At 54.7% G+C, this 25337-nt stretch overlaps 2 protein-coding genes and 1 long non-coding RNA gene across 3 annotated transcripts; 1 reads left to right on the top strand and 2 right to left on the bottom strand.

Moving 5' to 3' along the window:
* Positions 1-1256: 1256 nt before the first annotated feature.
* AQP5 (aquaporin 5) lies at positions 1257-5293 on the bottom strand. The gene is made up of 4 exons (XM_054445554.2): positions 4561-5293; positions 3286-3450; positions 2768-2851; positions 1257-1948 (listed from the first exon to the last, which is right to left on the bottom strand). The coding sequence occupies exons 1-4, from the start codon at positions 4921-4923 to the stop codon at positions 1763-1765; spliced, it is 798 nt and encodes a 265-aa protein (XP_054301529.1). The 5' UTR covers positions 4924-5293; the 3' UTR covers positions 1257-1762.
* On the top strand, positions 4018-7468 carry LOC129010910 (uncharacterized). Its single transcript, XR_008493089.1, has 2 exons — positions 4018-4275; positions 7276-7468. It is a non-coding gene; the product is annotated as an uncharacterized LOC129010910 (long non-coding RNA).
* Positions 7469-8036: 568 nt separating this feature from the next.
* Positions 8037-16288, bottom strand: AQP2 (aquaporin 2). Its single transcript, XM_054445553.2, has 4 exons — positions 15817-16288; positions 12596-12760; positions 12207-12287; positions 8037-11515 (listed from the first exon to the last, which is right to left on the bottom strand). The coding sequence occupies exons 1-4, from the start codon at positions 16174-16176 to the stop codon at positions 11306-11308; spliced, it is 816 nt and encodes a 271-aa protein (XP_054301528.1). The 5' UTR covers positions 16177-16288; the 3' UTR covers positions 8037-11305.
* Positions 16289-25337: the final 9049 nt, after the last annotated feature.

The raw sequence follows: 25337 nt of genomic DNA, 5'->3' as shown, positions 1-25337 counted from the left end.
GTCTGCCGCTCCTCACCCCAGCCCCTGGGACTGCCTGTCGCTGGCCAAGACCTACAGCTTCCCCTACCCCTTCTCAGTCCGTCTCCTGGCCCCGCTGGACAGGCGCTCAGGTCCAGACACCCCCAGGAGGGCAGAAGCATGTGGCTGGGGCCCCAGACTAGGCAGGCACGTGTGGGTTTCTATTCACACGACTATACTGAGCACTCACTCCAAGGCGCCTGACCATTTGTACAAGCGTTTTACCTCCAGGCATGGTCTCATTTTCTCTTCACGACAGCACGTGAGGTCGGGAAAAGTACCTCTGTTTTGCAGATAAGGTCCTTAAAGCTCAGAGAGCTTATGTTGCCCCAAGTTCTGCGGCCAGATTGGAATGAGGGTAGTTACTGACTCCAGACTGGGCTCACTGCGAAGCTGGGCTGTGTGGAGCTGTTCACTGCATGACCTCCCGCCTTTTCCTCACAGAAAGCTGACTGGTCCCAGGCATCTCATGCCCTCATCCGGTCCCCACAACTATCTTGTGAGGAAAGTGATATTTTATCCCCATTTTACAGAGGAAGAGATGGAGGCTCTGAGAGTTTAAGAAGGTTACCTAAGGAGTGTCAGTGACAGTGGGACAAGAGCAGGCTAGGACAGAGCTCAGGCCCAGAGGAGAGGACGGTGGGGACACTGGTGGGCCGAGGCATGAGAGAGAAGCCCTGGAAAAGGGGGCTGGGCCACATGTGGCTTCTTGGGGAGGAGGTCGGGGGGGCTGCTCCCTCTGGGCACAGGCTCCCAGCAGGACACCTTTTTGAAACATCAAGGTGCAGAGAAAGGGGCCCAGGGCTGTGATGGAACCTGGCTGGTCACCCCCTTGCCATCTTGAGGGGCTGCAGTTGGCTCACTCCTCCTCCACCCTGCCTGTCACACCCTGGCATTCCCCTCAAGTGCCAGCCAAGCCCTCCTCAAATGGTAGGGACTTGATTGACATGGCTGAGGGGGGAGGGGTGGAGGGTGACTGCAGTGAGGACCCCTCCTTCCTGGCCTCTAGCTCTATTTTGATATTTGGTCTTCTCTCTCTCAGTCTCTCCCTGCTCTGTTCCCATCTCTCTGATTCTCTGGGCCTCCCATGGTCTCAGTCTCCCTTTTTTCCCACAGAGCACTTGTCCTGGGGTCCCCTGGTACCCTGTGGAGATCGTGGTGGAGGATGTGGGATGACAAAGAGGAGAGGCAATGGGCCAGGGTGTCTCAAGGCACTCTGAGGAGAGACAGAGGCGGAATGTGAGTATCAGTGATTTATTGGGTAGCCCCCACTCTAAACACCAGCAGCCCCACGCATGCATCCTCACCAGAAATAAATAAGGCGGCATTCAATGAACCAGTCTGTCGTCTTCCTAAGGAGCTCAGGGGAGGGTCTGCCTCTGCCCACCTAGGAGCTGGGATCCCTTCAGCTCTTGAGGAAGGGCTGGGGAAGGTGGGGGATGCAGGCTGCAGGCCCACCCTTTTCTGGCCTGGCCCTTGCAGCCTGTGAGCTTGGCACTGCGTTCACAATCTCTGAGGTCTGTCCCAGAGAGACCTGTCCCCAGAAGACCCCAGCCCCTGGCCCCTACCCCAGGAGTCCCATCATGGGTTCCTTCTCCCCTCTCTAACTGTGCAGCCAGGGGGACCAGCGCCTCCTCCTCAGCCAAGAGGACCGGTTGTGCAAAAAGGAAGCTTGTGTTATGTACTTTTTCTTTTTTTCCCCCTTGGCTCAGGGGCTGAGGGGCTGGCCCCTGCCTGACACCGGTCAGTGGGTGGTCAGCTCCATGGTCTTCTTCCGCTCTTCCCGCTGCTCCTCCCAGTCCTCGTCAGGCTCATACGTGCCTTTGATGATGGCCACACGCTCACTCAGGCTCAGGGAGTTGGGGAAGAGCAGGTAGAAGTAGAGGATGGCAGCCAGGACCGCCCCCACGATGGGCCCTACCCAGAAAACCTGGTGGAGACAGGGCAGGAGTCAGGGCACTGAGCCCCAGACCTTGAAGACCACATGCCCCCCACCCCACAGAGGACAGACCCATGGACCCTGAGAGGAGACAGACATGCAGACTTCCAGACCTTCAGGGAGAAAGACTTCCTCCCACCTCGGGGATGGATATACTGACACACCACTCCCAGGGACAAAGACATGGACCACAGACACCCAGACCCTCAAAGAAGGCAAACAGATTCCCAGAGGGACAGGCCCCCTCCAACCACACCGGAAAGAGAAACAAATAAACCTTCAGAGGGGACACATGGGTCCCCAGAGAGACAGATGAACAGAGCACCTCTCCCCTCCACATAGGGATAGAAACAGACCCTGGAGAGAGTGACCATGAGCTTTCAAAGGAGGGGGCAGACAGATTGTCCACAGGGACAGACCCACAGGAAGACTCTCCCAACCCCCTCAACAGGGACAGATAAATAAAACATCAGAGAGGACCAGCACACAGACACCCAGAGGGACAGACACCAAATCCTCAAGGGAATTGACACAGAGCCCCTCTGCACCTCCAGGTTCAGTACAGAGCCTCTTCCATAAGCGGACAGATACTCATACTCCCTGTCCCCAGCGGTTCAGGCCATACAAAGCCACCTCTGCCCCTCTGGCTGAATCCCATCCCCTACTGTGTCCCTTTCTCTCTCAGCCACCACTCCCTGGCCCACCCCCAAGCTCTAGGCCCACAGAAGCCAGGTCTGGTGAGCTCTGAGCTGCCACTGCTGGGTCTCCAGGCCCTCATCTCCAGGGAGCCAGGGGAAGGGACGGACTCACCCAGTGAGCGGGGCTGAAACGATTCATGACCACGGCAGGGCCAAAAGAGCGGGCTGGGTTCATGGAGCAGCCAGTGAAGTAGATCTGGATAGAGACAGGGCGGTGGAGAGAAAGGCAACATCCTGGTCCACTCCCACAGAACCTGGACTCTCCCAAGGTTACACTGCAGTCCAGGGGCTCAGCCAGGTCTCAAACTCAGGCTGGCAACCTCTCCCTCCAAGGATCCCAGCTGCTCGGTTAACCATGGACCCTTAACTACACCCTCCTCTCTTCTCTGCTCTGAGGTTGGGTTTGATTCCTGTCCCATCCCACCTCCTACTTACTCCCATCTTTCCTCAGCCCAGAGGTTTTGGGGGATCAATTCTGGGACCCAGTAGGGCCAGAGTCCAGGAGCCCTGAATCCAGGCCTTAAACTCTGCTGGACTCATCAATCTGAAGTGGGCTCCGCTCCGGGGCTCCATTATTTGCCTTGAGTGCCTGCCCCACCCTCACCCCAGCCCAATGTTAGTACTGCTCACTCCGACAAGGTGGCCCAGGGTGACAGACAGGCCAATGGACAGGGCTGGGGAGCCCACAGGGCTGGTGCGGCGGGAGTCAGTGGAGGCGAAGATGCAGAGTGCCAGCTGGAAGGTCAGAATCAGCTCCACCACCATGGCCTGGCCTTGCGTTGTGTTGTTGTTGAGCTGCAAGGGGATAGCGGGTTAGGACCCCAGCCACCTTCTGGCTGTATAGCCAGGGGCTTGGGGAGAAGGGCTTTTGGCCTCCAGGGACACTTAGAGCACCTTGGCACCTGGAAGCCAAGCCCTGTGGACATCACCCCAGCGAAGCCATTTGTTAAAGACACTATACATTTCACAGTTTGCACAGGCTTGAAGCTCAGGCCTGTGGCCAAAGGGCAGAGTGTCAGGGTAGCTTTTCCTGGACACAGTCCTATCAATGGCTCTGCCCAACCCCCAGCCCCCATAAGCTGGCATTTACCCTCCATCCTGTGGGCAGCTGCCCGGTTTGCCTGCCTCACACCCCATCCCGGCCTCCTGCCCGTGCCTGGCCCCATGCCAGTGCCAGCCTTAAACCCGTCTCTCCAGTGCGGCTGACTCACAGTTTGACAATGGCCGAGCAAATCCTCCTCTGTGTTTGATTAATGAACTCAGTTTGCATGGGGTTGGGGGCTGACTCTGGGGCTGCGGGAGGTGGGAGGGAGGCAGGGGTGCAGGGTTGAGGGGAGGAGCACAGGTTGGGGAAAGCGGGAACCAATACTCAACAGAAACTGCTCTGCACTGGCCCCACATTAGGGGGTTCCTATCTACGGTTTCTAAATGTGAGCCCCTTGACAACTGCTGTGGCAGACACGACCATCCCCATGGAGGGGCTGAGAACAATGAAGCACAGACAGGCCAGGGTCACCCAAAGCCGGGATGACAGCCTGCTTTTCTCTGGTGGTTCTACTCAGCCGCTCCACTGAGGAGATGGGAGAGGTGAGGGGCGCAGGAGGAAGGTGGAGCTCAAAGGTGAGACAGGAGGAGGCAGAAGTTTCCGGCAGGAGAGGAGGGGCAGCAGGCATTGAAGAGATCAGGGTGGGCCAGCATGAGTGGAGGGCAGAGGAGGTGGGCGGGCAGGGGGCACACATCAGCCTGGAGAGTTGCCTTCCTGGCCTTGGGAGGTTCTTGCCTTCCTGGTGAAGGGTGTGGGCTGGCCCACTCTGCGGCACCCCTTTTTTCCAGGTGGGGTAAGAGGCCTGGTCCTGAGCCCACCCCAGGGTCGAGGCTCCCACCCCCCCCCCCCGGGGCACTCACCGCGTTGACGGCCAGATTGCCCCGGGCATTGAGCGGTGCCACACCGTAGAGGATGCCGGCCCCGGCAATGGCGCCCACCAGCTGGGCCGCCACGTAGAAGAAAGCCCGGAGCAGCGAGATCTGGTTGCCCACCAAGAGGGCCAGGGTGATGGCGGGGTTGATGTGGCCGCCGCTCACGGGTCCCAGGGCCTGGGCCAGCGTGCCTATGGCCAGGCCAAACGCCAGCGCGATCTGCAGGATGGTAGGCAGCGCCGACGGCCACTTGAGGGCCGAGCCCAGGCCGAAGAAGACGAAGATGAGGGTGGCCAAGAACTCGGCGAACACGGCCTTGAGGAAGGCCACGGAGCACACCTCCTTCTTCATGGTGGCCGCGGGGGCCCGGCGGCAGCTGCCGCGGCGGGGGGCGCCCGTTGGGTCGCAGGCGGCGGAGGAGGTGGAGGCGGCGGGGGCGGGGGCCTGGCTGCGGGGCGCCGCGCACTGTCCCGCGCCCACTCCGAGGCTGGCGGCCTGGCGCGGGCCCTGCTGGGGCGCGCTATATAGGGGGCGGGCGGCCGGGCGCGGGGCCGGCGCGGGGGGGCAGGGGGCGGCTCCTACGCTCGGGGGCCAGCGCGGCGCGCGGGTTGGGAGGCTCAAGGCCGCTGCGGACCCGCCGCTCCCCGTCGCCCAGCGCAGCCCCGGCGCGACCCCCGCCCCCCGGCCGGGGCAGCCGCCTGCCCGTCCGGGCCACGTGACCCAGGCGGCGGTGTAGACCGGCCCAGCGTCCCGGGCCCTGCGCATGATGCGCCCAGGTTGGCTCCCGCGCTCTCCTCGGTGCCGTGCGCCCCGGACTCCCTGGGAGACGGGGCTCGGTCCCGGCGCTTCACTCCGACCTCGGGGCGTCTAGCTCCGCCGGCCTTTACCGCGCTCCGCGCGCGGCCTTCCCCTTTTCTTCTCTTCGGGCTTTTGGTCCAGCTCCTCCTTTTCCTCCTGCGACCGGAGCATCCTGACCCGCCTCACCCCCGGCTGGGTCGGAGTGATGCTCGTCCCGCAGGTCGGCGCCGCTCACCTCCCTCACCGCCGGCGGCGGGGGCGGGCGGCCGGGCTGGGTCCTGCAGGGCGGTCCGGCCGTCCGACGTGGGCAGCTCCCGGCCCGGGCCGGGCGAGCTTCTGGGCTTGGAAGGCTGGCATTTTGGGAAAAGTGGGCACCGTGCCAGTCTGCCCCGACGCTTCGCAATCCTCGACGCCCGGTAGCTGGGCAGTACCTGGACTAGGCAACGGACCCCGAAGGCGCCCTCTCCCAGGCCGGGGTTCCCCTTGTCGAGGGGACGGGAGGGGGGTGTGACGCGAGGCCTTGAGACTCTGGGAGTTGGAGTGGGGGAGCAGGGAGGGTAGAGACGCACCACTGACCTCCCAAGCGCGGTCTTGGCGTCTCCCCTCTTCCTGCTAGAAGCCCCTCACCCTGGATCTGAGACTCTCCTTCTCTTCCTCCACCTCCCCTAAGTCTCCTTCAAACCCTCACTGGGTCTTGGTCTCTCTCCCCCTCGAAATCTGTTTCTGTCAGTCAGTCTTTGCAAAACCCTATTTCTCTTTTTGTCACTGTCTTTGGTCTCTGACCCTCTCCCTCTGCCAGCCTCTTCCTCTCGGTCTCTCTCCGAGAGGTCTCTTTCTCATTTCAGTCTCTCTGTTCTCCACCTCTCCATCTCTCTCTCACACCTTCTCATTTTCTGTTTTTCCTTCTTGCCTTTTGCTGTCTTAATCTCTCTGTCTCTATTCATTTCTCTCATCCTGCAGTTTCTGTCTCCTGGCTATTTTCACCTTTCCTCTGGCTCTTAATTTTTGTGCTTTTCTTTGTTTCTGTCTGTTTCTACCTCATTTTCCATGTCTCTCTCTCTTACATGTGGTCTTTTTCAGTCTCCCCAAAGTCAAGTTCTTCTACTCCTGGTCTGGGTGACACTTTCTTCCAGTTCCCATCCCCCTTCCCTCTGAGCTTGTAACCCCTTTGTGACCTGCTGCCTCCTCGCATACCACCCCCTCCCTCTTCCCACTCACTCCAGGTCGGACATGTGGAGAATGAGGCTGGAAGGCTCTCTAGGGCTTAGAGGGGGAGGACCCACCCCCAGGATCCCGGGAGAGGAGCTGCATTAAAGACTCCCATCCCCATGTGTGTTAGAGAAGCCCTTAGCACAGTGCCTGGCACAGAATAAGGCTCAGTAAAGTCTCCTTACGTTGTGACTGTTAATTTTAAAAGCCCCTTGAGGGTTTAGTGTGGTGCTAAGCTTGGGGGAAGAGTCCAGCGGGAGGGTGCAGAGGAAGTAGAGAACAGGTGCCTCCCCTGTCAGTTTGTCAGGCAGGGCTGAGGGGAGGAGCCTGCAGGAATGCTAAGGACTTGGAGGAGCGGGCTCTGGGCTCTGTGGCAGCTAAGATGCCAAAGAAAACAAGGGCTAAAGAAACCCCTCTATTGTTCCTGCCCAGCTGTGGCATTTCCTGCTGGAGCAGCTCCTCCCCCAAATCTCTCCTCTTAAGGCCGGAGGTCAGTCTGTCCTTTCTTCCGTGGGTCTCAGCGCTCTGTCCCCAGCCAATCATGCCAGTTGTATGCAGGATTTTCTTCTGGGCCTGGGACTTGGGCTGGACAATGACCCTGATGACCCCAGAGGCCATTGGGGGCCAGGCTCCTTTGCTGCTGAACTTGCCTCCAGTTCGCACCCTTCCACTTGCTTTCTCATCCTTTCTCCCCAGGCACTGTCTTCATAGTCCACAGGTCTCAAACTCCAGCATTTCAGAATGAAAGGACTCACAAGTGCTCACAAGAGGCTGGGCTGCCAGGGGAAGCTCCGACCTGAAGATTTGAACTAATGAGGGACTGTAAAGGCCAAGACCTTGTTCTTGCCGTTTTAGAGATTCAGAATATAATCTACAAAGTTAGAGATTATAATTGGCCTCCACTGTGTGATCTGATTCCAAGCTACCCATGAAGAAACCCAGACTCAGAGGTCACTTGCCTAGGGTCACACAGTGACCTGAGATGGGAATCACAGGTCGCCACACACTTGGTCACCAGGAGTGGGCCTGGTGAGGCCAAAAAAGGAGACTTCATCTGTCAAGGTTACTCACACGGGGCAGCTGATTCTGTTTCCTAGGCCTGTGTCTTAGGCTCTTCCATCTCTCTAACCACTAGAGTCCCTCTGTCCTCAAGTCATCACAATAAACTCCTGTTATGTCTTGGAATTCTCTTTGCCCAAGCACTCAGGCCCTGCCCTGGCAGCTCCAGAGGAATGCCCGGGACCTTTCTGAGCTGAGTGATGGGTCTCCCCATTTGTGACAGGGGGAATTTGAATATCTTAGGGAGAGCTCTTCCCTTCCTCTCCTGATATGGGGACTTCTGAGTTCCCTGGGAGAAGTTGAGGGCTGGGGTAGAAATGGTAGGGAGCTCCGCCTGTCTTCTGGTACCTTGGACTGTATTTCTATTGACCACTGCCAAGTTGTGGAAGAAACAGTACTTATTGGCAAATGAGCATTTATTGAGTGCTTATTATATGCAGAGCAGTTGAAGGAAGGTAGATAGGAGAATGCCATCCAAGAACTGGAAGCAGCCCTGTCCCCAAAGGGCTTACAGTCTAGCTGGGAGGCATTGTATATATACAACATCACAGCTTAAAGATACAAAACAACATTGAAGCACCATTTGCAGGTGCAAAGTCATTTGGCAAGAAGTGGGAATATGGGACAGCTCAGAACCTTCTTTGTCCCCAGCTTGGGGACCTGGAGGTCTGTCTACCTGTCTCCATGCCGCCCTGCCTCTGTCTGGTTTGGTGTGTGTGATCTCTGTTCTCTGACTGACCGGGTGCTCTTAAAGGGCAGAAACCAGCCCCACATTCTTTGTCCTCTCTACCCTGCTGCCCTCGCCAAGGCTGTCCGTCCACTGCAAGACAGTGGGTTGGACTGGAAAGGCCCAGCCATGTGTTCTGGCTTCTGCCAGGGCCTCCCAGGAGCCTAGGATTTGTCTCAGTGGAAAAATCATGGGATTTTGTATAAAAAGCTCTGAGTTCAAGTCTTGGCTTCACTATGTACTACCTGTGAGACTTTAGACCAGTCCCTTAGCCTTGGTTTCTGAATCGGTAAAATGGGAAGAACAATATTTGCTCTACCTTTGTCACAGGGTTGGGAGACAATCACAGGGGACGATAAGGGGAAGCTTTGGAAATAGCAAAACCCTTCATGGCTGGGGGCCTTTGTCCTTCCTTAACCTATCTGAAGTTTGAGGAAGATTAGATGAGCCCGTGCATGCAAGGCATCCAGCACAGCAGCTGGTACACAAGAGATGCCAGGAACTGCCAATTTCCCTCCACCCCTGGAGTTCCATCACTTGGAATCCTTTTTTGACTTCTGACTCCAATCTGGGCAATAGAGGCTAGAAATGGTAAGGATTTCACATTTAGTTTTTGGGGAGATGCAATCCAAGAAGTGAAACAGACATAGAGAGAAATTCTTGGCTTCTTCTAGAGGAGTTTGTTGGGGTGAGGTAGGGTGGGGATGAGGTGCCTGAGACACATCCATGCTGGGCTCATAGCTCACTGCCTTGCTGCCTTTGAACCTCTAGAGCAAGGACACTCAGATTCCAGGAGGACAGCTCTGGAGGTCACTTTGGTTTCTGACTCCATCCTTCTTCTGGTAGTGAGGCCAAGTGGCTGTCACTAGCTACTGAGGGTTTGGGAGAGTCCTCTCCATAGCATGTATGGCCCAGGGCAGCCTTTTTTGGACCTCAAAGAAAGCTTTGGTCAAGGAAGACAGGAAAGAGCATAGATGAGAGGGGACACAATTACAGAGATGTTCCTTATACACTGTCTTTCTTGGATGGGAGCAGAAGGGAGAAAGAGGCTAGAGACTTAGTGCCTGGTGCACAGTGGGTGCTTGGTGCAGTGTGAGATAGATACAGACAGAAGTCTTGAAGGCATGGAGGCCACAGAGAGCATGGGGGCGTGGGGGGGGTTCAAGGTATGACCCACATGTTACTTATACAGCAGACTGGAGAGGGAAGGAGAGAATGGATGGGGCTGGGTAGTGGGAGGAAGGAGGTGGGAGAAAAGATAGGGCACACATTCAGGGTAAGAAGAGGTTAAGAGGCTGGGCCAGGATGGAGCCAGCCCCAAACCCATCTCCTTCTGCTTGGATCTTGCGAGCTCCCAGGACTCTCCTTTGCTTTGGCCATCAACGAAAGGAGGTAAGGGATGTTGAGCATCAGATTCCTTCTGCATCCTTCCCCCAGGAAGCAGAAATAATGAAATGATTCTAGTAATGCGTGATAATGGTATTAAGAATTACAGTTTACACAGCACCTTTACATGCGTCATCTCACTTAATCCCAGTTAATCTCTTTTGAGAGCAGTCATACTGGCCTAGAAATTTAGAAGCCTGGGTTCTAGACTCAGATCTGCCTCTGCCTGGAGAAGTCATTTCCCTTCTCTGGTCCTGAGAGCAGCAGGCTGCTCTATCCACAATGACTGTCCAGTGGTAGGAGCCAGAAGCAGGGGATCACGGGCTGTGGAGAGGCAGACAGAGAAGGAACAGAGATTCCTGGGGCGGAGGAGCTGCTGCCTGAGGACTGGGGAGAATGAGATGGGTGATGGAGGGGTGTTGCCTGGTGCCCATGGTTGCATGCTTGAGCGCCTTGCCCAGCCAGCCATAGGTGTGTGCTGGGCAAGAGGGCTCACTTGTGAAACTGAGTGTCTTTCAAGAAGTGTTTAGGTACAAATCTCCCCCTCTCCCAAGACAAAGGCCCGGGTCCCACAAAGGGCTTTTGTTTTCTCTGCTGAAGTGGGAGGCTAATCTCTGGGTCTGGGGCACCCCTGGAGACGGGGGTCCCGGGCACACACAGCGTACACACATGTGAAGGCGTGCACACTCATATGCCTGCTTCCTCTTTGGAGAGGTTCTCCCTCACCACAGAAAGGAAATCTTTGCCAACCAAAGATTTCCTTTTTCCAGAGGCCATTTCTAGGGGAGCTGTTCTCTGGTTGACACCTCTCTACCTCCAGCAATGAATCTTGGCAAGCCTTGGGGCCCAGCGCTGCAGGTGGGGGAAATTTTCCAGGAGGAGCCAGATTGCGGCTGGAAATCAAGACCCTCCCTTCAGCCCTCTCAAAGTGGCCTCCTTCCCTTCCCCTTCTCCTGAGGATGACTGGCACCCACACTCATCCACCGCAGGAGAAGTGGATTTATTGCAGGTTGGGGAGGAAGGGGTGCAAGGGGAAGTGAGAAGTCCCCAGCCGTGCACACTTGCACCAACGTAGGCAAACCTGTTCACACTCGGGGCATGCACAACCCTGTATGTGAGGACAAAGGAAAACTCAAGGATGAACACACCTGCACACTAGTAAAACCAGTTGCACCATTCCCAGAACCCCCAAGGCAGGGGTCTGTACACTCCCCACTCAGTACCTGGGTGCAGGCTCTCCAGAGTTTCCCTCTTACCACCCACCTGCCTCCCTCCCCAGCTCAGTCCCCTAAGTTCCAAGTTCCCTGCAAAAGGCTGAAGGAGCCACCACTGGCTGCTCACAGCCTCAGGGCAGGGGACCCCGCCAGGCTCAGGGCTTCCTCCGGCAGCCTCCTCCCCGCCTGCTCACAGCACTGGCCTCTCGCGCACGTCCAGGAAGCAGCTACTCAGCGCTGGGGGGCCAACTTCAGACCTGGGGGAGAGGAGGGACGGGGTGGGCCCTTCTGCCTCGGGCCTGGCAAGCGTCCGTCGGGCCGTAGAGGCCGCTGGCGGCCCTCAGGCCTTGGTGCCCCGTGGCAGGCTCTGCGGCGAGTGCAGCTCCACCGACTGCCGCCGTCGCACCTCGCGGTCCTCCCAGTCGGTGTCCGGCTCCAGGCCCTTCAGCACTGCCAGGCGCTCCGACAGGCTCTTGGCTGGCGGAAACAGCACGTAGTTGTAGAGGAGGGAGCCCAGGATGGCGCCCACCAGGGGTCCGATCCAGAAGACCTGGGGGCGAGCGGAGAGGGCGGCTTGGCACCCGCGCCTGCACCCGCACGCGGAGCCCACAGGCCCCGGCGACACACTCTGCGGCCGCACCCCTCCTCCCCGCCATTAATCTAGTAAAATGCTTATTTATGTAATTAGCGACGACAACGCCAGCTGCTGGGGAAGGATTGTCAGTGCGGGGTTAAGGGTGCGAATTCTGAAGCCACTGCCTGTGTGTGAATCCTGATTCCACCACTTAAGTGCTGTGTGCACTTCGACAAGTTACTTACCCTCTCTGTGCCTTTCACTCTAAGAATGTCTACCTCCTAGGGTGGTTGTGAAAACTGAGTTAATGTTTGCAAAGCACTCAGAACAAGGCTCACCACATACTAAGCACCAGATAAGTGCTAAATACTACCACTTACAGAGTTTTAAGTGCCAGACACTGCATTATCTGGGTTACACCGGTAACCTCACTTACTGTCCCCAAGAAGCCAGTGAGGTAAGCTGTTGTCATCCTCATTCACAGATGTGGAAACTGAGTCTTTGGCATCAGATCTGAGGGGTGGAACCCAAGGCTCCCCAGGACCAGGAGGAGTGTGGAGGGTTTGGGGTACCGCTGCTGAGCCCCCATCCCATGCTATTCCAGCTCTTGTTCTCCCTCTAAAATGGGTTTCTAGGGAAGGGGAGGGCAGAGGGTTTCAGCCATTACCCAGTGGTCATCAAATTTGCCGGTGACGACAGCTGGAGCCAGGGAGCGGGCAGGATTCATAGAGCAGCCGGTGTAATGGATCTGCAGTGGGAGGAGGGCATCACAGAGAAGGGAGGTGAGGACAGGGCAGGAAGTCCTTGTCCCGCGCTGCAGTGCTTGACCTCGGCCTAAAGGGAACCCACGTGATGGACAATTAACTTCATGTTTTATTTACAGATGGGCTGGAGTGATATCTGTCCCTCTGGGGTATCTGGGAGTCAAACCTCTGGGGTGTCTGTTCCTCTTGAGAGTTCTGTGTATGTGTCCCTCTTGGGGTCTCTGTGTCTGTCTCTGGAGTGGTCTGTGTGTCTGTTCCTCCAGGGAGGCTGGAACCCATGGCCATGACCTACCCCAAGGAGGTGGCCCAGGGCCACAGAGAAGCCTATGGAGAGAGCAGGGGTGCTCGGGTTCTCTCCGCGGCGCTCATCGGTGGAGGCAAAGATGCAGAGCACCAGCTGCAGTGTCAGGAAGAGCTCCACAGTTACCGCCTGGCCAGCCGTCGTGCTGTTGCTGAGCTGGGGACAAAGAGGCAGGTAGGGGAATACTGAGCACACTCTCCTCTCTGGCTCCATCTTCCTGTCCACCTGCAGTGGAGGCACCAGGGGGCCTCTGGGCTGGGAACCAGAACACCTGGGCTTGCCAGACACCTTAGCTGGAATGACTGATCCCTTCTTCCTGGGCCCTGGCCCAAAGGCAGCCCATGATCCCCCAGGATGCCCATGGTCCCCCCACCAGAGGTAGCAAAACTGACTCTGTAGCCCATTAGATTGGGGCCTGAGGTTGGGAGCCTGCAGTATGAGAGGAAAAGAATGCTGAGATCCGGAATTTCTGTTTTCCGAAGAACAAGAAGGGAAGAGGTTTCAACTGCCTCAGGAAGCTTTGGGCCAGTTAGCAGGAACACCTGCCTCTCTCTCTAGACCATCAGACCCTGGTGCAATGAGAGGCCTGTGGTCTTTCTTCCTGAGGTCAAATGGCTCCCAGGGACAGGGTAGAGGGACTTGGGTCTGGGGGACGGTCCTAGTGTGCCCCTTTCCGCTATGAGTCCAGCATCTACCTCTTTCCCTAACCCTTGTCTATTCCCCACTGCCTTTCAGGCCTCAGGTTTGCCCTGTTGGTTTGCTCCCTGCACATCCTATGGAGGTGGGGGTGAGGGCCCTGGAGCTGTGTTGGACAATGCCTCCACACCCATGTAGGCTGCCCATGGTCTCAGCAGACCCTGCCTTGGGTAAGGAGAGAACTTGGGACTGAGTAAAGAGGTGATTTCATAACTGGGCCGCACCCAGCACTGGATTTCTCCTTGAGTTTTGTCACCCTGTACCCTACACCCTGCCTTCTGGGGCTGGGCACTGCACTGGGTGGAACAGTGACAGCTCTCAGCTCCCACGCTCTTTCTCCAGGCCCTGAACCCCCACCCCTGGGTCCAAGACATCAGGTCAGAACCCTTGGGTCTCTCTAGGGTCTAACCTCAATCCCTCCTGTTGTTGTCCAATGCAGAGTCTCTAGAGGACAGTGAAAAGAGCTTTGGAAGCAGACACTTTGGAGGCCTCTGACTTGCCACGGGACTATTTAATTTGGCCTCAGTTTCTCCTTCTGTGAAATGGCATAAGAAAATGGATTCTGGAGGACTGTGGGAGGACTGGAAATGACTTATTGGTTCTGTGACTTGGATCAATTGACTGTTGAGCCGGAATTTGCCACTCACAGTAGGGGGAACCACAAAATTTCCCTTATAGCGTTGTACCAATGATGAGATGATAGCTGGCCTGGCACAGGGCAGGTGCATGTCAATGATTAACTTCCTGGTGGCCAGGCTGGCTCTCAGTGTCCTCAAAGGACGTGTGGGATTGTCTTGAGGGTCATCTGGCTCTCCTTAGCCTCAGGGCAAGTTGGTCCCACCACTGCCCCATTCCATCCAGGCAGGGTTCTCCCCAGGTCCTCAAGGTGGTAAATGCTGAGAAGTGGCATGGAGGAGCCCTCCCAGACCTTTCTCTTCTGAGGGCCCCAGTCAGTTGTGAAATGATGGAGGAGGAGGACTGCATGTTTCCCATGGCCTCTCGCTCCCAGTGCCCTGCTATTAGAGAAGGACTTCCTGGTCATGCTCTCAGGAAGTTCCTTTTTCAGTCTAACTGGACCTCTTCTTGCTGCAAACTGAACTAATTTTGTTCTCAGAGGAAATGAGCCCACTCCTCTGCTTGCCCACCTAGCCTTTCCTTGGCCCCTGGCCCCCAGCCTTGTCATATTTTCCTCTTTAAAGAACAGAGGCTGGGTGTGGTGGCTCATGCCTGTAATTCCAGCACTTTGGGAGGCTGAGGCGGGTGGATCACTTGAGGTTAGGAGTTCGAAACCAGCCTTACCAACATGGTGAGTCCGGTCTCTACTAAAAATACAAAAATTTTTAGTAGAATACTAAAAATTCTACTGTGGGAATACAGTAGTAAGGGAATAAGTGGGAATACAGGCATGTAATCCCAGCTACTCGGGAGGCTGAGGCAAGAGAATGGCTTGAGGTGGAGGTTGCAGTAAGCTGAGATTGTACCATTGCACTCCAACCTGCGCAACAGAGTGAGACTCCATCTCAAAAACAAAACAAAACAGAGAAGTTCCCTAATTGGGATACCTCTGTCCCACAAATGAGGAAGGGCCACTTGTGCAGAGAAGGGGGTGGCCACAGAGATTGTGCAGTACTCGTCAAAGACATCGGGACTCTTGTCCAGTGGCCCAGGGATGGAAAAGGCCAGGAACTACTGGAGACCGAGGCACAAAAGAAGCACTTGCTGTCCTGGCTTAGGATGGGGGTACAGAGTGAGAGTTGATCTGTTGGGGGCACAGATCATTCCTCCACACTCATGTCCCTTGGATTCACAGGGCCCACACAGACCTGAGAGGGGAAGTGAGTGGGACATGGGGAAAGGGACTGTGGCACCACCCTCAGCTCCCAAAGGGCCCACGGGGCCCAGTTAGCGCCTGTATCATGTAATCAGCAGCCAACTTATGGGCTCCGGGGACCTCCTCAGGGTTTGGAGAAGTGAGTATGCCCATTGCTGCTTGCAGAGCTGTGGTGTATCCGTGCCTGGCCTGTAAGGAGCACCTGCCATGGGGCCTGCAAACCCTCAAAGCAGAAGAAATGCTGGGCCCCTCTTCTCTCTTGAGAACCCTGTGATGATCACTCCAAGGCTCCCCGCAGCTTGGAAAGCATGTCTGCTTGGGACACCAACCCCTGCTGGGGTATAGCCCTGTCCTCACTGTAATGTAGGCGTTGAGTCCAACAGAAACCTGGATGAGGCTCTTCCTGCACGACGGTCAGGGTGGAAGAAGCCAGCAGTCTGTCTGCATCCTGCCTTTGCTCTGGTATCATTGCTCCTTTCATCCTGACCCTCCTGTGGTGGCTGTGTTCCTGGCTCCAGCCCCTCTCTCTCTCTCTCTCTCTCTCTCTCTCTCTCTCTCTCTCTCTCTCTGCCTCTGTCTCCATCTCTCTCCCCACCTCACCCAGAGCCCATCCCTCCCATCTCATCCCTTACAAGGGATTCCCCAGGACCTGCCCCTTGTGGATGGCAAAGTTGTGGCTACTCACAGCATTGACAGCCAGGTCCCCGCGGATGTCTGCTGGCGTGATCTCATGGAGCAGAGCGGCTCCGGCCACAGCCCCCAGCAGCTGGGCAGCCACGTAGAAGGTGGCTCGGAGAAAGGAGACGTGGCAGCCCACCAGGCAGGCCACAGTCACGGCGGGGTTGATGTGGGCCCCGCTTATGTGGCCCAGAGCCTGTACCAGGGTGCCAATACCCAAGCCAAACGCCATGGCAATCTGTAGCACAGAGGGCAGGGCCTGTGGCCAGTTGAGGGCCGAGCCGAGGCCAAAGAAGACGAAGAGGAGTGTGGCCAGGAACTCTGCGAACACAGCCCTGGAGAAGGCTATGGAGCGGAGCTCCCACATGCTGCAGAGCCCTGCGTGGCTGGCCCAGCCGTCTCAGGGCCAGGAGGCTCTGGGCACTCTCTCTCGCTCTCTATCGCTCTCTTTCTCAAGGCCTCAGGGGAGGCTGGGTTGTGGGCATTTATAGGGTCCTTCCATCCCGGGTCTGGGCACGTGGCAGGGAGGTGGAGTCGTTGAGGCCAATACCTCTTCTCCTCCATGGCGGCCTCTGCCCCCATGCCCCATCCCACCCACATGCCTATCACCCTATCTTGGCCTTCACAGCTGACTAACGTTCCCCATTTAATGAGCTCCAGATAAGGACTGACGTCCCTGGTTTTCCGTGTTTATTCCCTTGGTTACCCCAGGGCTGCTGCCCCAGGGCATCTCCCAGCCCCCACAGGGTCTTGTGAAGGGGAACCTCTGGTGGGGATTGTGCCCAGCGCCCCTCTCTCTGACTCAAACTGTTGACCAAGGCAGGGGCAACACCTCACACAAAACTAAGAGAGTACATGAATGCTGCCCTTTCTGGTAACTGGGAAGTTCTTCTGTCAGACCTCCAATTATTCCTGCTTCACAGGGATGGAAAACAACTGGTTGGCTTGTGACAAATTTCCAAGGCATAAAGGTTTGTGTCTTCTGTGCTTGCATTCTTGCAGCTAATCACCCATAAATCATTAAGCTTCACCTTCTCCTGGGAGCCCCAGCTAAATAGCAGCTCCTAGAGCCTGGGGGCACTGGGACCCTGGCCCTTGGTGATGGAGTCAACCTGGGGGCGGCTGAGGAAGCTGAGGGTGTCCATTCTGGCATCAGCCTGTTCCATCTATGTGACTTAACCTTTCTTGTCTGTCTCTGTAAAATGGGGAGAATAAAACTGACCTAGTGGATTGGGGTTTGGATTGAATGAAACAATGTATGTCAAGTGCTCAGAGCAGCGCCTCATCCACAGTAGGTGGTCAATGAATATCAGCCCTTACTTACAGTATTATTTACACTTTGAGGAGAACAGGTCTTTGCACACTCACGTGTTGGGGTCCCAGAAGCTGTGACAGGTCCTAGAAACCCCGAGGAGCTCAGGGCCGCTCTGGCCACAGGAGAAAGACATTTCTGTGGGGCAGTGAGCTGTGCAGGCTCGGGGCGGCTGTGATGCCTGATAAGCAGCTCTCTGGCCTTGGTGCCCACTCAGCTCAGCATCTGGGCGGGGCTGCCTCCTGCTATCAATGCTGCTGTGGCCATTGGGGTCCTGGAGGCGTTCAAGTCTAGAAGTTTCCCCAGCGCCACTCACTGGCCCTTCCCTAATCTCTCCAGCCTCGCTCCCTCTCCTGGGGATTCACAGCAGGGTCAGGCTCAGAGTGGAGGCAGAAGGACGGGCTTCCGCACCCTGCCCTAGCTCCTGTCCAGCAGGTCCCTGGGCAAGTCACAGTCCCAGGAACAGAAATCTGGGAGAGACTGGAGACTGGAGTGCAGCGCTTTGTGTTGTATCATGGGGATGTGGGGTGGGCAGGAGGGGTGAGTATAGGTCCAGGGAGGGGAGTGACTTATCTAGGGTGCTCCAGCAGGTTAGTGGCTGAGCCGGGACTGGAGCCTTTTCTGGAGCTTTCTGCCACACCCCATACTACCGAGCCACATTCTGCGCCTCAGTTTCCTTGTCTGGACAATGGGAATGTGGATGCTTACCCCATAAAGTTGTTTTGAGAATGCAGTAAGATAATGAACGGGAAAGTATTTTGCAACTGAGAATGTATCATATACATATATATGGGGACTTGTGACTCCTGCTATTATGAAGGAGGAGGAAGAGAAAGGGGAAGAGGAAGGGGAGGAAGAAAGAATAAAAATTACCCATACAGAAGTGATGCTCCAAAAGAGCAGGGATTCCTGTGGGGTTTGTTCTCCGTGTATTTCCAGCGCCTAACACCTGGCCTGACACATAGACACCTGACACCCTGGCACTCTTCCCTCAGCCATCCCTCCCAACTTCAGGCATTCTGGGTCCTCTGGGAGAAGATCGACAGAGAGGGGGACCCCAACCCCTGTCATACAAAGCGCATCTGGGACCCACTTCCAGACTCTGCACATAGGAAGAGACAAGGACTCAGAGGGGTCTGGCTTGGGTGTGCCTCTGCCCCCACCCAGGGAACGTGCCTTCTCCACTGCTGGAGTGCAGTGGCTCGGCTCACTGCAACTTCCACCTCCCAGGTTCAAGCAATTCTCTCGCCTCAGCTTCCTGAGTAGCTGGGATTACAGGCACATGTCATGCCCAGCTAATTTTTGTATTTTTTTTAGTAGAGATGGGGTTTCACCATATTGGCCAGGCTGGTCTCGAACTCCTGACCTTGTGATCCACCTGCCTCGACCTCCCAAAGTGCTGGGATTACAGACGTGAGCCACCGCGCCTGGCCTACTCCTTTCTTTTGTGGCTTCATGTATCACTTCTCCTGACCTTCGGATATACTGTCCACCCCAACTGGCCAAGTTCAGGACTGAGTCTCAGGGGTTCCTGGAAAACCTTCTCCTTGGGCCTCATGTGAACTGAAGCTGTGACAGTGGCTTCTAAATCCACACCCAACCATTTAGTTGCTGTGTGCTCTCGGATGGGCCACACACCCTTTCTGGTCTCTCCTTCTTTGGTCAAGGTATTCACGATCTTGACAGAGTGGCCTACTGACCCTTGATTCTGGGAAGAACCACTCCTAACCCAGTCGGGTAAAAATCTCTTGCTTCCCAATACACCAGGATAGGTGTGACAGCTTCTCCTTGGAGCCCACAAAGCCCCAACCCGAATTTGCATATGTTTGTGGTGTGTGTGTTGTGTGGTTGTTCAGTTACACAATCATACATTTAGAAGCTAATGGGATCTTAGAAATCATCTTGCCTGTGGATTTCAGTTTCCATGATAAGAACATGAATTCCAGAGAGAGTGTGACCTGCCGCACAGCTTACAGTAGTAGTCAGGACTCACATTTTGATCTGGCCCCTAGTCTGGGAGGAGGGGAAGGGGCCAACGATGACCCGGCTCGTGCCTGTGTTTGCATTTGACTTTCCCTTCATGCCAGGGAGGAAGAAGGTGTTCTCATCAAAGCTGGCGGGGCTTGGCTGTGCTTCTGGCTGGCAGCTCTGCTCACCTGCAGGGATGGCTGCATTTTTTTCTACAATGGCCACTACGCTGTGTCTTAGGAAGTCTATGCATCTATCATGCACTATTAATTAGAACATGACAAAAATTGCTGATGAATTCACAGCAATGTGAATGTGCTTAATGCCACTGAACTGTGCACTTAAAAATGGTTAAGATGAGGGCCAGGCACGGTGGCTATGCCTGTAATCCCAGCACTTTGGGAGGCTGAGGTGGGCTGATCACCTGAGGTCGGAAGTTTGAGACCAGCCTGACCAACATGGAGAAACCACATCTCTACTAAAAATACAAAATTAGCCGGGTGTGGTGGCGCATGCCTGTAATCCCGGCTACTCAGGAGGCTGAGGCAGAAGAATCGCTTGAACCCAGGAGGTGAGTTTGCAGTGAGCCAAGATCGTGCCACTGTCTTCCAGCCTGGGCAACAAGAGTGAAAATCCATGTGGAGGTTGCAGTGAGCCGAGATCGTGCCACTGCCCTCCAGCCTGGGCAACAAGAGTGAAAATCCATCTCAAAAAAAAAAAAAAAAGGTTAAGATGGTAAATTTTATGTTATGCGTATTTTATAGGCTGGGCTTGGTGGTTTATGCTTGTAATCCCAGCACTTTGAGAGGCCAAGGTGGGCGGATCACTTGAGCCCAGGAGTTTGAGACCAGTCTGGCAACATGGTGAAACCCTATCTTTACAAAAAATACTCACAAAAAATTAGCTAGGCATGGTAGTGTGCACCTGTAGTCCCGGCTGATGTGGGATGATTGCTTGAGACTGGGAGGCAGAAGTTGCAGTGAGCTGAGATTGCACTAGCGCACTCCAGCCTGGGTGAAAGGGCGAGACACTGTATCACAGACACACACACAAGAAAGATATTTTAGATTTATTTAGATATCAGTCTTTAAAGTCAAAATTGCTCTTTTGCAAGCATAAAAGGAAATTATAGGCAAAACAAATTGGCTAAAATAGTCCCCAGATTTCTTCACATTTAGAGTCCAATTTTCCTGAAACCCTCTTTGACTCAGAGCCTTGATTTTCTGCATGGTATCACCTTCTGTGCCATCAGGAGCGTTGGCAATGTGCCATTCTTTAAAAGATTGTCCACTATTGTTTCCACCATTTATTTTCAAGCCTCAGCTACTCATTCTGCAAGCTTTATTGCCGGTGTTTTCTTGCTTCACGTGTGACTAGCAATCATTTTGCCCTTTTCTCGGTAATAAAACAACACAACAGTTCCATTTACTTATGGGGCTCTTCCTTTCTTAGGTCTCATAAAACACTTGGCTGCTGTTTTGCAAGAAAATATCAAATTGTGGTCATTCTTCAATGATAACTGCTTCACTAATATCAAATTCTTGCTACACTCTTCTGTTTCCCCGCTTTTCTGCATACACAATAACTGTGTTTAAATGCTAAACCACAGTGTAACCTTTTTGAAGACATTTTAAACAGCAATTAAGCTGAAGGCACAGAACTCACCTGACCAAGTTTAAGGTATGCGCAGGCAATGACGGCCACTCCCAGCTGCCACACGAGCGGAAGAGCTCTTATGATGAGAAACAAGATACACCTTAGAACTGGTGAAACATGGCAGTTACAAGATTAAACCCATATGCAATGCCCATTCTGCCACGCACTATTCTGGACATTCTTGGATATATCAGCTCACTTAAATCCTCACAACCATCTTAGGAGCTAAATATTATCATCCTGTTTTTTAAAGATGAGGAAAACGAGGCAGAGAGAGGTTAAGTAACTTTCCCGAGATTTCACAGCTAGTAAAAGTGGGAAGGCAGAATTAGAACTCCAGTAGCCTGGCTTTGAGAGAACTTTTTTGATTGTAAAGGTGAATCCCTAATTCACTCCCTGAAATAATCAAGATGGGAACGAGGTGGGAAAGAGTGCTTAAGGTCTTCGAATAATAAAGACACGGATTAGGGTGTTGTTTGTTGCTGGCTTGAAAGAGGAGGCGGGGACGGTGGAAAAGAGGAGGTGGAAGGAGGGTGTCTGGGAGCTGGGCCGGGTAGAGCCGTGGCTGTGGCCGCGGCCGGTGAGGACGCCCCCTGCTGGAGCACTGTGATGGGATTCGGAGCAGCGCTGTCTGACAGTTGACGTGAGATGTGTTTCCTGCTCGAGCTGAGTCACAAATGCCCTCTACTCTCCCCGAAAGGTCGGTAAAGTGGGTCACACAGCAGGCCTGTGAGTCTGGTGCTTTGGGGACTGAGGGAGAAGGGAGCGGGTAGATCCACAGTCGGGGCGAAGCGGGACGGAGTGAAGAGAGCAGCCCCCGGCCGCGGCTGGCAGGAGAGGAGGGTGGGAGTCGTGTCCCGGGCCTCAGACAGCTTCTGAAGGATGGAGGGCGTTGGATCCTTGCAGCTCTGAGACACAGCGTGGGCCATTTGATTTCTGTGTAGGGTTTCCAGATAAAATACAGGACATCCAGGTAAATTTGAATTTCAGATAAAAAACAAATGATTTTGTTAGTATAAGCATATTCCAAGCAATATTTGGGACATACATACTAATACTAAAAACATATTCTTTTACTGGAGGTCTGCAGACATCTGGGTTACAAACTAAATCTTCACAAGGACTTTTGGGGATGAGTTCTATGAGACCTGTTTTACAAAGGAGGAAACTGAGGGACAGAGATTAGACAAGTTGCCCATGATCACAAGGCTAGTAAGTGACAGAAACAAGCTATGAATATAGAAATTCAAGCCTTCTCCTGATAATAGGCTGACTTCCTCCTCCAAACCCTACCTCAAAGGCCAGGTGGTCATGACGGTTGAGGCCCAGGTCGGGGCAGGGAAGGCCACAGGTCCAGGCTCCTGGGGAGACACAAAGACAACTTCCTGCCATTTCCCTCCTGCCCATGGGGTGAGGCCCAGGGATGAAGAAGATGGGGTCTTGCTAACCTCCCATGGCTCCCCATTGCCCTCGAGAAAGGCCAGACCTTGAACTTGGCGTGTGCTCCTTCTAGCCCTTTCATCTCTGAGCCTGATACCTATTGTTTCTTCTTCTGGAACCTGTGTCACCACCATTTCTCATGGCTAACTCTTCCTCAAACTCTAGGCCAGTGGCTTTCAGAGCTTTTTGATTGAGACCTGCAGTAAGAAATACATTTAATATCCTAACTAATAAACATGATCTCTCAGACAGACAGATAGATAGATAGATAGATAGATAGATAGATAGATAGATAGATAGATAACTGAAACTAACATTTCACAAAACAGTATTTCCTAAGTGTGATGTTGTAAATTCCTCTCTATTTCATTAACAAGTAAGTCAGGTCACAACTACTAAATTGATTTTATGACCCACGAATGGGTTGCCACTCACAGTTTGAAAGACACTGGTGGAGGTTCTGGCTGAAAAATTGCTTTTTCATTGGGAAAAGCTTCCTGTAGGCCCATAACACACAGTCCCGGGAGCATCTGCCCAGGGTTTGCCTTGCCTTTTGTGTTGCTCACGGATGTGATTCTCTGTTCAGCATCAGGCTTCTCTTCTGGACTGTGAACTCCTAGAGGGCAGGGTCCGTTTCTGGATTTGCTCACCATGGCACCGCAGTGCCTAGCACAGGCCCTGGCCCTTTAGAGGTGCTCAGTACATGTTTGTTGAGTGAATCAATGAGCAAACTGCCAGCCCTTATACCCCCCTAAGCCCACTTGCGCCCTGCCCCACACCCGCTGTGTTGCAGCCACGTGGTGGTCCTCAGGGACCTGGTTCAGGGGAGAGGTTGATTCTTGGAGCTTGGATGGAGAGAGGGAGCATGTGTATGTGTGCATTGGTGGAATGAGAGGGGGCCAGGAACAAGTCTGCCCACACTTGACAAAGATTAGATGTGGGGGGCTAGGGTCAGGGAAACCTTTCTAATAACACTGCTTTGTGAAATAGTGAGTTCCTACCTGCTTGGAGGGTCCAAGCAGGCTGAGCAAAATGCCAGAAAAGCTTGGCAAGGGTTTGTGCACCAGGGGAAGGGTTGGATCAGCTGACTGATGGGATCCTGTCAGCTCTGCTGTGTGGAAGAGTACAGGCTGCAGGCTAATAAAGCTTCCTTATAGGAGGCAGCTGGGAGCCATTGTGGGTACTAGCAGGCAGGGAGAGCAGCTGGGAGGAGGAGTTGCAGGAGGGCATATCTCCCGATACTGCTCCTCCTCTGACCTCTGAATTCCTCCCAGTCCCTGGCTTCCTGCCCCATTACATCTGGAGAGGGCAGTCTGGGCTGCAGGCCCCAGAGCCAATGGTGCCTCTGTAGCCCCCCAGCTCCCTGGGCTTCCATGCACACTGTGGGACTCCTCCTGTCAGGGCTGGGGGGCAGTGGAGAAGCTCTTACCAGCTGGTGCTGGAAAGCTGGTGTCTGTTTCAGCCCTATAGGGAGAGAGAGGAGCTGTGACTGCCAGGGCCAGGCCGCACCAGAGTCATTACCAGAGAAGGGGGTGGAAATTAGCGATGCCCTGGGACCTTGCTCACAAGGGTCACCCAAACCTGTTTGACTCCCTGCTCAGAGGAGCTGCGGCTGAACCACCCTGGCTCTCCAGTGCCTGCCTCCAGCATTCATGGACTCAAGCGACTGGGTGACCGGCAGGACCTGGCTCAGCACCTGCCCAGGGCCCCGCTCTCTCCCGCCCTGCCTCACACCCCCTCCTGCCCCTCCCTAGCCTCAGCCTCTGACAGCCCTGTGCCTGTCCTTAAAGCCTGCCCTGCCCTTCCTTTGCCACAGCTCTGAGTCAGGCTCACCCTTTTCTCTCAACGAAGTGAGAAGTGGTTACAAACCCCACCACGTGAATTAGGGATAGGGAGGCTCAAGGGGGTTAAGCTGCCCACCATGTCCTGTGGCCCCGCCCTGCAGCACCATATTCCATCTCCATCGTAGCATGGGTCATGCCACCCCGGATGATTTGCTTAAGCTCCGAGGACGAGAGCCAGATTGAATTTGCCTTTGTTATCCCAACATTTCACACATGATTGGCATGGAGTAGACACTCCAAAAAATGTAGAATGAACGAAAGTTTTGTCCAAGATCAAACAGCTAGGAAGCAGCCAAACTATAATTCAAACCCAGATCCTCCTGTATCTCAACCCAGCCCCACGCCCTTCGCCCTCCTCCAGGAAGCCTTCTCTGACTTACACAGTCAAGGCAGCTTCCCCTTCCCCCAACCCCCTCAGATTCCTGGGCATTTGGATGTGTTCCTATCCCCGTCTCCCCTGCACTCTCTGAAGGCAGGAACTTGGGATAGGGTCTCAGCTTGGCTCTGATCCTGCTCCTTCCCCAGAACCAGGAGGAGTTCTATGAGTGTGGGATGCCCAGGCTGAGGGTGGAGGGCTCAGGAAGGAGGGCCTCAGCCAAATCAGTGGTGTCTTCCTGCCTGGGATCACCCACCCTGTCTCATCGCCCCTGCTCATCAGGCCAGGGGCCAGGCTTCCACCTGGGACTGGGCCTGCCAGCTTCTCACAAGGGCCGGCCCAAGCCTTGGTATTCTCTGGGGTGGGTCCAGGTGGGGCATTTAATCCTCTGCTCATTTTGCTGCAATTCAATATCAGCTTCCAATTTGCACGCTCTGCTGCCATCCTTCCTTCCTCCTCTGGCCGCACCATGTATTTTCCACGGCTCTTCTGAGGGCCCCTTGGGTACCCTGGGGCTGACCTCACCCCAGGCCTTCTTAGGGCTGAGCGTTGGCCTTGGGATGGAGGGACCACTGTCCCCACGGCGGGAGCAAGACCTGCATGACCAGCAGCCTGGGGGTGGATTCAGGTTCCACCGTCTAGGCTGCCTGGCTGGGAGCTTCCGTATAAACATATGTAAAATTACCTGCGCATGGTGGGTGTTAAAAGAATAGAAGTTGAGGCTTCGCCAAGGGCTGAGGGCCCCATAGCTCTGGGAAGTCCTTTACCATGTCTAACCATGCACCTCTGGCTACAAAGTCGGCCCATTCTCCTCTGGTTCTACTTGATGGATGTCTGTTTTCTTGAGATTTTAGCACACTTGAGGCAGTTCATTGTATTTATTTATTCATGCAACAAATATTTATTGAGCACCAGCCATGTGCTGAGCACCA

This window comes from Pongo pygmaeus, chromosome 10, assembly GCF_028885625.2.
Source record: "Pongo pygmaeus isolate AG05252 chromosome 10, NHGRI_mPonPyg2-v2.0_pri, whole genome shotgun sequence".
Lineage (NCBI taxonomy): Eukaryota > Metazoa > Chordata > Mammalia > Primates > Hominidae > Pongo > Pongo pygmaeus.
Note: the sequence above shows the minus strand (reverse complement) of the source record. Positions and strands in the feature narration are given on the sequence as shown.

Coding starts and splice junctions, on each gene's coding strand:
- AQP2 (XM_054445553.2), bottom strand. CDS start 16,176: ATGTGGGAGCTCCGCTCCATAGCCTTCTCCAGGGCTGTGTTCGCAGAG. Junction 12,288..12,595: donor CCCTGGGCCACCTCCTTGGG/GTAGGTCATGGC, acceptor CTCCCACTGCAG/ATCCATTACACCGGCTGCTC. Junction 11,516..12,206: donor GCAAATTTGATGACCACTGG/GTAATGGCTGAA, acceptor GCTCGCCCCCAG/GTCTTCTGGATCGGACCCCT.
- AQP5 (XM_054445554.2), bottom strand. CDS start 4,923: ATGAAGAAGGAGGTGTGCTCCGTGGCCTTCCTCAAGGCCGTGTTCGCC. Junction 3,451..4,560: donor GCAATCTGGCCGTCAACGCG/GTGAGTGCCCCG, acceptor ATCCCCTTGCAG/CTCAACAACAACACAACGCA. Junction 1,949..2,767: donor GTTTCAGCCCCGCTCACTGG/GTGAGTCCGTCC, acceptor TGTCTCCACCAG/GTTTTCTGGGTAGGGCCCAT.